General features: G+C 47.8%; 1 protein-coding gene and 1 long non-coding RNA gene across 2 annotated transcripts; one reads left to right on the forward strand and one right to left on the reverse strand.

Moving 5' to 3' along the window:
• Positions 1–1,288: 1,288 nt before the first annotated feature.
• On the reverse strand, positions 1,289–3,276 carry LOC119292330. Its single transcript, XR_005142938.1, has 4 exons — positions 3,100–3,276; positions 2,819–3,020; positions 2,201–2,464; positions 1,289–2,093 (listed from the first exon to the last, which is right to left on the reverse strand). It is a non-coding gene; the product is annotated as an uncharacterized LOC119292330 (long non-coding RNA).
• Positions 3,277–12,218: 8,942 nt separating this feature from the next.
• On the forward strand, positions 12,219–13,984 carry LOC119341698 (phospholipase A1-II 7-like). The gene is made up of 2 exons (XM_037613592.1): positions 12,219–12,914; positions 13,343–13,984. Exons 1-2 carry the CDS (start codon positions 12,219–12,221, stop codon positions 13,976–13,978), a joined length of 1,332 nt encoding a protein of 443 aa, XP_037469489.1. The 3' UTR covers positions 13,979–13,984.
• The last annotated feature ends 235 nt before the right edge of the window (positions 13,985–14,219 follow it).

The raw sequence follows: 14,219 nt of genomic DNA on the forward strand, positions 1-14,219 counted from the left end.
TTCCTAACTGAATTATGAGCCAAGCTTTAATACCTCCCTTAATCACTACCGATCATTTTGTGATCCGACATGAACTTGTTGTACATACAGCTTGCACGTGGCATGGTCGAAGCAAGCCGACGCAGCTGAACCGGATCGGATCAAGAGAGCATCTGATGTCACATTTTTTTATTTTTCGACAAAGCGGTGGCGCTATAGGGGGAAATTCGATTCTGAGCCCGAGCTCAGATGCTCTCGCTATCCCTGACATCGACTCTCCTCGGGATGGCAGCGCTATCCCCGTATTTCTCTCTCGTATCTTCTGTTGTATTTGCAAAGAAACACTAACCAGGCCATCGCATTTATTATGGTCGTTGGAGAAAGCCCCGTTTGGGTCCATAGAACAAGGAAACGGCCCTGCTTTTAATCCTGGGCCATGCTAGACCGTAGCTTACGCCGAATAACCAAACGGCTGCCTAGCCCTTAAAAAAATGGCCACCTACTACCATTACATTTCCGTGCTAAGCGACAGGAGAAAGACATGTTTTCACATCAGGTCGTGACATAGTGCCTTGTTCTCTGCATGCAAGACCACCACGACATGAAAGAACATCAATGCAACAAAGCCGCAGATCATTCTACAGAGGTACCAACAGCAAGCTCATCAGAAACATTTGTCATCTGCATCTTGGCATCAGTTCTACATAAGTCAGCCAAGTATGCAAACCAGTTCAAAGATATTTTACTTACGTTTACAAGGGGTACACAGTTCATGCACTGGAGGAACAAGCATGGAGCATTGCTCACTGAAACACATCAAAAAATCCACGGATCATAAGCTACACAACTTAACTCAAATGACACGTCTATTTTTGCACACCACCAAGTGGTCGCGTGTATGTGTTCGGATCGCAAGGTTTGTCTGCCTCAACTCCACTCTGCACAAGGGGGCAAGTGTTAGAACAATCTCGAATCAATCATCACTCTAGAAATGCTCGTCAATGAAATGAAAACCGGGACATACAATCGTTGTTCTTTTTTCCCCGTAGCTCTCATCCCGTTTCCATCCCGTTCACGGTCGAATTGCAACCTCAATATACTGACTTACAAACATATGCATCGGTCTTCAGCATATGATTGGCGCTCTCGGTCCACCATGTGATTGCCACTTTTGCCCAGAAAACACCATTGAAATAAGGCTTTGCCCACTTTGTCCGTATCTCATAAATCTGCGTCATATACAGGTGATGTTTCAGATTGTACTTTTTCAGCGACATAGCCCAGGCATCTTCAAAATCGACCACTGTAAGCATGTGGTTGATAACGTCGTGGAACTCCGCCCTGAACTCATTCTTCTTCGTGTACAGAGGTCCCAAGCACTCTTTAGATTTCTTCAATATGTGCTATTTGAACCACCGATGCACAGTCTCAGGATTGATTTAACTTATAGCCACCTCCATAGCTCTGTTCTGATCTGCACTGATTAACACATGAACATTAGCTCACTCCAGTAAAATGTAGAGAACTGATGTTTTCTTGATTAAAATATCTGTCAATATTATTCAGGCACTGGTCCACCCATCATTCCCAGGAACTCGGCAAAACCCCACTCAAACTTCTCGACTTGCTCGTTTCTCATTAGCACTGCTAGTATCACACTCTGAAAACCCATGAAGAGCCCGAAAGGCATGTCATATATTCATCCTTACGTCGTGTCAAAAGTGACCACATCATAGAACCCGTTCGGCATCCTGCTGCTACCGTTAGTCCACATCAAATTCTTGATCTTCATCTGACTGTAAGCAAGTACGCAGTAAGTGAAATCTGGGTCCGTGGAAACCTCCAACGTTTCCCAGAAGTCATCATCTGCATGCCTGCTAGCAACTTATCTTGCCACATATGTTTCCCAAAGTCCTCTTTGTTAATGGTAATTTCTCAATAGACCCGAAGAAACTACAGATGATGACCTCTATCTATGTGCTTCTGCGATTGCCAGTGCACTCTCTCCCCCCATGGTAGGAGACACTGAGTGGTGTCTGGCTGTCTGCAGCCCTCAAGAGTCTGATCAGTGCCGGGCACTCACATTGACAAGTCCAACTGTTCTCTGCTTCAGGCTTCCCATGCAAAGACAATCAAAACATAAGCATTCAGCCACAAACATTTCAGCATATTAAACCAACGGAAGCAGGCATTTTTATGAAGTTCGGATCAGGACTCTCACCGGGCATCCACAGACAATTTCCTGCATTGATTTCATCCTCACAGCGTCAACCTACTTTTACCATATCTTATGCCGAATCCAACTTCCAACGAGTACAAGTTGTAGAAGTCGTACGCCTCTCCGAGGGATTCGGAGCTTAGTCCCAGCTCAAGTTTGATCAGACTTCTCGATGGTTCCTCCGCAAATTTCCTAATTGTTTGCTCGAGCGCACTCATCCTAGACACGCATGGGGTTCTGTCTGGTGAGGCGCTACCGAGCCTCAACCTGTAAACAACCCGGTTTCAAAAAACTTCAGTAACATTCATGTCACTATCTATTTTACATTTTCTGCATATTTATATACATCGGAAGCATTTCACTCTAAGACCATTTACTATGAGCCACACAAAATCCTTGCCGACTTTGCCTAAATGCAGACGCTTCCTTTTGAGGTTCTCGTGCATGCCTCAAACAGCTAAATCATTGGTTATGCGTTCACAAAATTATTCAGTTCCTATCTGTTCGTTAAACTTGAGAGCTTCATGCGTAACATTCTAGTTCAAGCCATCTAAAATCAGAACTACAAATTGCATTTCAAGGAAATCACCATGTTGTCCAACCGGGCCCTTCCGATTTTACCTTCCCAGTCGACTGCGCAGAATGTATAGGAGAACCTTTTCCTCTTGCGTCGGTCGTCGTTGACGCTCACCGCCTGTGCGCCCCCAGAAGCGACATTCGACTCCTTGGCCGCTTGTGCCCCGGTCCTCCACGCCGCAGCACGACAAGGGCCATCAGATCTGGGTGCTCGAGGCTGTCGGCGAACTCCTCTCGCAGCGGAAACCTGTTCCGAACTCATCAATCATCGACGGCAGATGGGCTGAATGACCAGTAGAGGTTTGGATCAAGAAAGGGGAACTCACTTGTCCACAGGATCCATCAAGATCTCCATCCCGCCGGCCTTCACCCCGTCGGTTGATGCGCGGAGGACAAACCTGTCGCCGCTCCCCTTCCTCGCATCACCTGCGCACCCTCGCGTCGCCTCACCATCGCCGTTCCATTCACGATTTCTCACGCACGGGGCTCGGAATAAGCGGCGGTCGTCATGGAAAAGATGAGACGTCCTGGTTAACGCCGTGTACCGCGGACGCCCACGGCTCAGGCCACACCCCCGTCTCCGCCTGCTCGCCCATACGCTCTGGGCCCACCTTGCGCGCACTGTTTTGTACTGTATTTCACCTCACACCTCATTATCTGCGGTTCGCGTCTGACACGCCAGCTCGTTATTCACCCATCCCGATCGCGGAACGGAAGGCACAGATATCGGGATCAGCTGGGCTCGGGCACCAAAACACCCTGTCCCACTATAGGCGCCTTTCATTGATCACAAGTACAAGTTACATCTGTAATCTTACATGCTGCCTAGCTTCGTGAGCATAGGACAGTGATCTCCTAACTGCTCTAGGTCACAACTGTTGACCCAGACCCGACGCCGAGTACTTTCCGGCGATGATAATACGACCGAAAGCGAAGCAACCAACGCTGACTGTTTTGGTTTCTGCCCCAAGCTGGCTAGACCTTCCAGCAATGAATTAGCAACACTGAGATAAGACTCGCACGTACACAACCTGCTGGACGATCTTTGACTTTGATCGTTACAGGACTACTAGTAGTAACGTACGCGTAGACGATTCGGCTGATTGCCACAGGAGCGTATCGCTCCTGGTTTGATTTGTATTACTTCATAAATCCAAGGTACTGTTTACAGGGAGTCTACATGGGTATAAATATCAGCTAGGCTGCCGTAGTTCCTAGACCGAATCAGCCAAGAATACTAATCCTACAAGGATACTAATTGGTGCACTAGTTGAACACGTACACACGCATGTAGTCGGACTGAACGTTGGGTTTACTTCCAACAATCATCCCCTAAACACGACGTCGTCAAGTTACAGCTCCGACGCCAATCCTTGCTTGCATCTTCAAGAACTTCTCTCAGTTCAAAGACTTGGTTAGCATATCCGCCAACTGATCATCGGTGCGAATGTAGTTGACCTTCATCTTATCTTCTTCCATGCAGTTCTTCTTGTAGTGATACATCGTATCAATGTGCATGCTTCTATCATGCCGCATTGGATCCTCGCATAGAAAACTTTCAGACTTGCTATCAACAATAAGCACCACTTGTTCCGGATCTCGATCCATAAGATCACCGTGTAGCCTCGCCAGCCACACAATGTGACACGCCGCAGCGGCCGTTGCAAGATACTCTATTGCATCAACTGCGGGTACTTTACTCTTCTTACTCAGCTCAAGACGAGATTTTATGGAAGCATCAACTGGATTGCAATCTTTCATGCCACGGCTTTGAAGTACCTTCCTTGTGTATACCTCCTGGCATAGTGTGATCCCCTCCGGCTTTTGATGTTCCCCCATCCCGAGGTAGTAACTCAAAATACCAAGATCATCCATCTTGAAAAGCTCCTTCGTTTGTAGCTTGAACTTTGCAATCACCTTTTCATCTGCTCCGATAATTAATAGGTCGTCGACGTAGATGCAAACTAGTAGACGATCCCTTCCTTCACCTCTCTTGTACATTGCATGCTTTAGTGGGGCTTTCTCAAATCCAAGAGAAATCAATGTTTGATCAAGTTTGATGTTCCACTCCGGAGGTCCTTGCCATAGTCCATACAAGATTTTGTGTAACTTCAGTACCTTGTGCTCTTCTCCCTCTTTGATGAAACCCGGTCGTTGATTCACATACACATCTTCTTCTATCTCGCCCTTCAAAAACGTGGAGTTTACATCCATGTGACGTACTTTCCATGATTCCTGAGCCGCGAGAGCGATGGGTAATCTCACCGACTCCATCTTTGCAATGGGAATGAACACTTCTTCAAAGTCCACACCTTCCTCTTGCACATACTCTTTGGCCACAAACCTCGCTTTGTGCTTCATCCACCCTTCAAACATCGTTCTTGATCTTGAATTCCCACTTGAGCTCTATAGCTTTTTCATTGTTGGGAAGATCCATAGGCTCCCATGCATTGTTGTCTTGGATCAACTCCAACTCCTCTTCCATAGTATGACGCCAACACTCCTCCGTATTTGTGTCTTCAAAAATTTCCGGTTCCTTGATGTGCAAACATCGTAGCCCTTTACTCTTCATCTTCACCGAGTTGATTTGAAGCGCTTCCTTTGGAGAGAGATTCAACACGCGTCGTCCGTATGCTATTGAAGAAGAAACACTTGCTTCTGAACTTGCCAAAGTTTTTGTTTCTAATGATTCTAACGCTCCAAAACTGCCTCCTTTGGCTGGGCTCTTTTCTAGCCCATCACGTGGGCATTGCACCACTTCTCTCCTTGCTGGACCATCATGTGGTGGTGTGATCCATTCTTCTGGCCCATGGGTGGCAGCACATGACCATGCAACATCTGAATCTTTGCTGCTTCCTTCAGCAGTGGCAGCTACAACTGCTGGCCTCGCTTGTGTGGTTTCTGAGACGCCTCCCTCTGGCCGAGCGCTGTTGCTTTCTAGAGCTCCTGCCCGATCGCTCGTTGGCAAGCTGCTGCAGCCATCAGTGCCTGCGTTAGTCGCCTTGCACAAGCTGGCTGGCTTATCGTTCGTTGTAGCGCAGGACGTCCCACTAGGGCTAGAACTCGCCGTGTCGACGCTCCTCATTGGACTGGAATCCGTTGCGTACGCGTCGCGCTCGTCTTGGTCGAGCAGCACAACTCGCGACGTGTGGTGATTTTCTGTCACGACCATATCTTTGCCTGGAGTCGATACTTTCATGTCGCTTTTCCGGCCGCCTACGGACCTCTTCTCCAATCGAACAACACAATCACTGCTTCATCCGCTCCAGCAAAGTTGGCACTTACGTCCATAGCACTGACATAAGTTTCGGAATCACTCACCGTATCTGTAGCTTCGACACGAGTTTCCCATCTTGATGGCAAACTTTTTCTTCCGCAGCCTCGACAATTCCATTAGTCAACGCTTGAGATTCTGGATCCTTCTCATCCATTAGTTTACACATCAACATCATGTCTACATCATCTCCTTGCTGGGCAATGAGCGCCTTCTGTTTCGGTGCTTCCTCGCAGTCAGCCTTGAAGTGACCGAGGAGGCCACAGTTATAAAACCTCACTTTCCTGATGTCGAACTTTCTCCTTGGTGGTGGTGCAGCCTCATTATCTGAGTCATCCGAGTCAGCGAAGTTCTTTCTCGCCGAACGCTGCTTTCCCTTCTTCTTGCTACTGCTCTTGAACCCGCCTTGCTTTTCAAGGGCGATCCACTGCGCCTTCGTGAGCATCACAAACTCGTCATTCCTCCCATCCCCAAGACTGTACCGCATCCGCTCATCGTGAGCCTTGTACCGCCCGACAAGATCGTCGATGGAGAGAGTTGCGAGATCGACACACTGCTCGATTGCCGTGACAATTTGCAGGTACCGGGGAGGGGCCGCACGTAAGAACCGCCGGACAACCGAGGCCTCCGTGAGGTTCTCTCCAAGCGCGCGAATCCGATTGACGAGAGTAGCCACCCGTGAAGCGAACGCATCCATGGACTCATCATCACCCATGACCAAAGTCCCGTAGTTTCTTAGGAGAGTTTGGAGGTTGGCTTGCTTGACACGGGTGTGTCCCTCGAACATGAGCTTCAGCGTATCCCACACCTTCTTCGCCGTTGCTTTGGCGATTATGTGCTTGAGGACATCCATCGGCATCACCGAGAAAATCGCCGACGCCGCCTGCCGATCCTTCCGGTGCTCGGCTTCCTCCTTCTTGAACGCGTCGCCTCCGGGATCCACCGCGTCCCATAGCTCGTTGGCGCGGAGACCACACTCCATGAGGACCTTTCAGACCCCGAAGTTCTCGCGATCAAACCGTGGATACGACGAACTCGCCGGAGCAGCAATTACTTTAGCCGCACCGAAGTACTCCGCCAGCTGCCTGTTCCTCTCATCGTCCGCCATGATCCTCCGTTACTAGAAGATCAACCTTGCTTTGATACCAATTGTTGGACCAGACCCGACGCCGAGTACTTTCCGGCGATGATGATACGACCGACGACGAACGACGATGAAGCGAAGCAACGCGACTGTCTTGGTTTCTGCCCCAAGCTGGCTAGACCTTCGAGCAATGAATTAGCAACACCGAGATAAGACTCGCACGTACACAACCTGCTGGACGATCTTTGACTTTGATCGTTACAGGACTACTAGTAGTAACGTACGCGTAGACGATTCGGCTGATTGCCACAGGAGCGTATCGCTCCTAGTTTGATTTGTATTACTTCACAAATCCAAGGTACTGTTTACAGGGAGTCTGCATGGGTATAAATATCAGCTAGGCTGCCGTAGTTCCTAGACCGAATCAGCCAAGAATACTAATCCTACAAGGATACTAATTGGTGCACTAGTTGAACACGTACACACACATATAGTCGGACTGGACGTTGGGTTTACTTCCAACAACAACAACTCAAACTGGAGTAGGTATTAGAGTTCAAATGATAAACCTGAGATGCACACCTATGTGTCCCGCTGTTGAAGTTCCTAGGGATATGAATGAGCTGAACCTAAGAATGGCTAATGATTGAGAAAATGGCAGCTAAATAGTTTCTTATCTCCGATGGTCCAGGTTTATTTTGCGAATCCCTGTAGGCAGCAGCAGCCTTTGCTACAACCTGATTATCTGTAACGAAAGTAATCTTGCCTGTGGTGACTGCACTGACAATCAGAGTAGCTGGTAGAAGAGCCAGCGCTTTGGCTTGAAGGGGAGAGGTGACATGTGCGCCTGTTGCGGCTATGCTGATGTTCCCCTGCTGATGTTGCTCTTCTAATTGGATGAAGATTCCTATTCCTGTAGTAGTTGCTCCAGCTGTTGTGTTGTCTGTTGCTGGCTTCCATGGCATCTGTAAAGACTGCATCCATTTATTCTCATATGATGTATCCCCGTATCTTCATTTGTTTGCTTGTGTAACCATTGTTTTCTGCAGAGGTGTGTTAGTTTTCCTGCTAAATATTACTCCCTCTATAAACTAATATAAGAGCGTTTAAATCACTACTTTAGTATTGTAAACGCTCTTGTATTAGTTAACGGAGGGAGTACTTATGTTCGCATGTCATGACCTACTTATGGTGTGTTAGTTTTTCTACTTATAGTACATCATTCCTGGCTTTCCAGATACATCATAAGTAGGTCATGACATGCGAAGAGAAGCCTGGGGATGATTTGAGTTCAGAAGAGAGATAGTGATAGCAGGATTTATTTTGTCAAGAAGTTCACTGCATTTCCTTTTAAAGCAAGCGAGGCCAAACGTGACATACACGCTGAAACTATGAGAGAACTCACGAAAGTAGAGGTGTCCCATTACAACTGCATGTGGTAATTTGCCGGGGCATGTCTCTCTCTGGTGCAAGGATCAACTCCAAGTCCCGCGAACGATCTGGTGTGGGTTCAAACTGATCGTTGCTGACACCAAGCGGTCGGCCATGGGCTTCTCTTCTTGGACTTCCAAGCACGTTGAGTAATGGTGTTTTTTTCTTACTCATGTTTTAGACAAGCCTTGTATGAATTCTAGTGATCTTTGTGTTATTCTTTCTGCTTCAAAATGTATCCTGAAGACCTTGTATAACCTTGTTGCTTAATCAATAAAATACGAGTAATGCTACCCCTACATAAAACCAGTTATGTGTTTAACGGACTAAGCAACATGGACAATTTTGTTTTGAGATAGGGAAAGGAAGTTTGCGTAAATTCTTGTACATAGGTTCCCGTATATGTAAGATTATCGATAAAATACCAACGTTCTTTAACAAAAGCGATGCTATCGTCAACCACCGCATGGCGCTCCGGCGCTCCGCGGAGACACCACATGGCGGATTCCCTTATTTCGAGAGGGTGGTGGCCGTGCTACAGAAAATGCACAGGATCGGCGCGGGTGTTACACGAGGGGCTTAAGATATACTCCTACTCCTACTTACAGGAGCAGCTAGCTAGCCAAGGTCCACCTCGCTATAATCAAATATTGCCGTGACAGGACCGTGCTCTATATACTCAGTGGCGGACCCAGGAATTAAAATTAGCTGGGGTGAACATTTAATGTCTACTTTTTTTGATACAAATGCCACTCTATTCAACCAAAACTCATAGCTTTCAACAACAAAAGAATAAAAAAGCTCTTAAAAACTAGTAAACTGCTAACGTGGACTATTATCGCTTGAAATGTTCACTTAGGGCATCTCCAACACTGACCCGCAAATTCCTCGGGTATGTCCGTTTTTGTGTTCGGACGTGGTCCGCGGATATGATATGGAAGGGAGCCATCCAACACTAATTACAAAATATCCGGCTGAGAGGAGAAAAAGTAGATGGGGACCATGCATGTGGTGAGATAGAGCAGTGCTACGCAGCCGACGTGTTTCCGCCCGATGCGTGCACGACAGTAACTAATCATTGTCAGATGAAATCCATCCATAAATAAGGAACGCGAGATCCTAGCATCGTCCACGTGACGTCCATAAAACATCGTGGGTGAAGCTATTTCGGGTGTGATATTGTGGTGTGTCCAGTTGAGAGGAGACAGATAATAGGTGACCATGCATGTGCGGAGAGAGAGAAGAGAGTAGGACCACGCGAAGGCTTTTGGTTGATCAAAAGATGACCGAAGGTATAGCTCCTCATGTTTGCCTCCACTTTGTCAGAAAATGAACGTCCGAATCAGTTTACGGACCGATGCAAGAGCGCGTTGGATTGTAAAAGTGAACAAAAGTGTCCGATCAGACATATACCGGAGTTTTGCAGGTCTTCCTTGGAGATGCCCTTAAGCCACAATATGACCCCATAATTCTAATTCTGGAACGAGACCTACAAAATTATGAATGTGATGCGAGTTGTATATATGGTCATAGATCGTGAGGGGGACGCTCAATGCGGTTTGTGGATCGATTGGGGATCCTTTTTCTGTTTGACAAGGAAAGGAAAGGAGAGATCGATTGGGCTAAGATGTCGTCTGTTTGGGCCTGTAAGCTGTAGTAGCCCAGTCCAGTCTACCGAACCAGCCCAAGTCTTTTTTTTTCCTCACGTACCCCTTCGATTGCTAAAAAAGAAACAGAGAAGAGTGCCACTGCTTTCTGAATTCTGAAACAGAGAAGAGCGCTGCCGCAGCCCGTAGATCGGCATATGTGTAGGTGGGGGGCGATTCTCCGCCGCCGGCAACCCGGGGCGGCCGCCCCAGCTCGCCCCAATGGTGGGTCCACCAATATACTAGTATGTGCGTGTATATGGTCCGCGTCCTGCCCAATATATATACGTACATGGAGTGGTGAACGTATATGTAACACGTTGGCCTGCCCAATATATACATTTAGAGGAGAGGGCCACGTCGTGTCTAACGAGCTTGGCTTAGTCCACTGTCGGCAGCATCTACATAACATATATACACACAGTTAGCTCACCGAACATGCAATTAAAGGGTCAGGAACGGACGGACAGACGAGCATGCTTTGCATGCATGTGCCGTGAACAAACGCGAGTGGCTCGCGAGGGGTACAAGGACACTTTTTTTTTGTTGCAAAACTTCCGATCTATTATCTTCAATCATGGCGGTACAATGAACATCAGAAATAATAAAAATTACATCCAGATACTCAAACCACCTAGCGACAACTACAATCACTGAAACATTGCATCGAGAGAAAAAAGGAAATCATCTGAAAAACAAATTCATGTAATTAGACCAAGTGCCCGAGGGAAGCATCTGAGGCGAGAGATTTATCTCGGCCTAAGTTAAAACTCCCCTCTCAAGTCTCAACCCCATTTCACGTACCGACGGGGAGCACAACGATGTATAGTGGAAAATAACATATAAGGTACCATATAAAAATTTACCAAACGAGGTATTTCTTGAACAACCTTAAATTACTGCAGTGTGAATATTGAGATATATTTGTTGTTTTGTCAAGCATTTTGGTCTTGCACACCGTAGTGTATCCGTGCAGAATTTGGGAAGGATGCAGATAGAGATATGGAGTCGGACTTTTGCATAGAAACCGATGTCCTACCCGGCTTAGGAGATTTCTCCTTACTTGGGAATCATATGCACAAGCCCAACTTGATAGGACGGCCTTGAACCTAGCTAAGAACAAGGTATATATGTAAGGGGATGAGCTGACCTTTGCAGAAGACCACACTATTACAGACCATGCAATCACACATTGTCACATCTTTGGCGGTCCAGACGAACCACCAAAGATGGTCCGGACAAACCACCAAAGATAGACCCACATGACATCTCAGGTGGTGCTCCAGGAATATTTACCATTCATCGCCGGTTTAGGGTAGTTAGTATGTCTAGAGGGGAGAGGGATGAATAGACTACAGAAATGACCAATTTATCAATTTTAAGTTCCTGATGAGGTGGTTTTTATTTGTAGCCATCTCAAAAATATCGGTGGCGTGGTTGTGCATATGCTTACCGCCTCACCGTCTCCGATAGTTTAGATTCTGCGACGACTCCTTTTTCCTATATAGATAATTTTGCGACGATGGTCAAAGCACTATCACCTTGGATAGCCTCAATATGAAGTGCTCTGAATTTAACTGCCTCGGATGATGTGTGTCTATGTATAGTTGGTGTTGTGCTAGTTAGTGAACCTAGGGTTCGATTGGAGTTAGCCCAGTATAGTTCTCGGCCTTATCCATCCATGTGACGGAGACATGTGTATATATGTTGAGCATAAGATGACAATAGAGAACTGTCTAGTTGATGACAATAGAGTATGTTGAGGTCTTGGTCAGCTGATGACAATAGAGTATGAGTACCGCGTGTAACCCGGCCACGGCGCACGTTTTTCACTCAAGCTAAGCTAGACCAGCTAGGCCATTAAGTTGCTCGGAATCACGCTGTACGGTACCATGGCTTTTGGATATAAATAGATCACCAACGAAGCAGAGAGAAACAAGCTTTGCCAGCCATAGTACCATACCTAGAGCTATTGCTTGCGACTATACTTCCTACACGTGGCCTCGGGGGATGGACAACAACTTGGTAACGGCGGCCATCACCGCGCAAGAGCCGCCCTTGCCGCCCTCGTCGACGCTTGGAAGCATCGCCAGCCAGTGGCGTGAGCTCCATGGCGCCAGGTCGTGGCACGGGCTGCTGGACCCCATCGACGACGACCTCCGTGCCTTCGTCATCGCCTACGGCGAGCACGCGGCCGCCGCCTACGACGGGTTCAACGCCGAGAGGCGGTCACCGCGCGTCGGCTCCTGCCTGTACAGCCGCGCCAATCTGCTCGCCGCCTGCGGCGTGTCCTGCCCGGCGCACTACACGGTCACCAAGTTCCTGTACGCGCCCGCCGGGCTGTGGCTGCCGAAGAGCACGTCGGCGTCCCCCGCGACACAAGCAGCGACCGAGCCGTCCTTCGTGCGGCCGCTGCGGGAGGGGCCGCTGTGGAGGGAGGCCAACTGGATGGGGTATGTGGCGGTGGCGACGGATGAGGGGGCGGCGGCGCTGGGGAGGCGCGACATTGTCGTGGCGTGGCGCGGCACCGTGATGAAACTGGAGTATTTAAGCGACGGCGACTGGCTGCACGCGCCCGCCACGAAGGTGCTCGGCCACTCCATGGCGACCGCCTACAAGGACGCTAGGGTGCACCACGGATTTCTGTCCGTGTACACGTCCGCGGACAAACAATCCAAGCACAATAACACCAGCGTCCAAGATCAGGTATTACTTCACTTTGAACTTTTGCTTAAAACTATTGAACTGAATTAAGAAGTGGAAAATTATTTTGGAGGTACTTCTTCTCTTTAATCATCGATTTAACTAACAAAAGTATGAGTTATATGCACTGAAAATATACAATTATAAATTTCATTCAAATGCAAATCTAATTGTACACTTTTTATGACATACTACAATTTATGTTTTGTAGGTTAAAAACTAAATAGATGGTCAAAGGTAGAAACAAAAATACCAAGTGTCGATGCATGCATAAAGAAAATGAGTCAATATCTTGTAACGGAACAGAGACAGTACTTATATGTCATCAATAACAAAACTTTCACAAGTCTTATTGCTTGGTCAAGCCACAATTGTGCAAGATAGATAGGAAATAAAATGTTGTCGTGTTGATTAAGCACGCACACATGCAGGTCCGCGAGGAGGTGCGGAGACTATTGCAGGTGCACAAGGATGAGGAGGTCAGCATCACCGTGACTGGTCACAGCCTAGGCGCGTCGCTTGCAACCCTCAACGCCGTCGACATGGTGGCTCATGGCATCAATGTGCCTCCTGCCTACTCCAAGCAGTCGTCGTGCCCTGTGACGGCGATCCTATTCGCGAGCCCACGCGTTGGGAATGGCGGATTCAAGGCTGCAATCGCTTCATTCCCCGATCTTCGTGCCCTAAGTGTGAGGAACGAATTTGACCCTGTGCCCTCGTTGCCAATGATTGGGTACGAGGAGGGCACGGCGACGGAGGTGTTGTGTATCAACACGACCAAGTCACAATGCCTACGCAAGTTCTCTGTTGACTTGTTCAGGTTTTGGAAGGACCACCACAACCTCGAGGTCTACCTGCACGGCGTTGCCGGGTATCAAGGTGCTAGCAAGGAGTTCCGCCTGGTGGTCAATCGCGATGTAGCGCTTCTGAACAAGTGGGGCGACTTGCTGAAGGATGAGCACTTGGCGCCAGCGAACTGGTGGGTCGCTCAAAACAAGTGCATGGTCAGGGGTGTAGATGGCCACTGGAAATTCGATGACTACGAGGATGGCCAATTAAGTGGTTAGGTTTCACTCGACTATGAATAAGTTTTCTTAGAGGATAACCACGGCCTCTACATCGACCGATGCATGCAGCAAATATAAATAATATATTATAGCAAATGCCTAGCATTGTTGCCAAAAAGATCTGCTTATACAACAAGAAAAAGGAAAACCTGAGGTCATACATATTTGACCAGCTTCACGATTGTATCTCGAAAACTGTACCACCAACCCTATGATTGTTATCATAATCCGCTGGTCGAGC

Source organism: Triticum dicoccoides, chromosome 1A, assembly GCF_002162155.2.
Source record: "Triticum dicoccoides isolate Atlit2015 ecotype Zavitan chromosome 1A, WEW_v2.0, whole genome shotgun sequence".
Classification (NCBI taxonomy): domain Eukaryota; kingdom Viridiplantae; phylum Streptophyta; class Magnoliopsida; order Poales; family Poaceae; genus Triticum; species Triticum dicoccoides.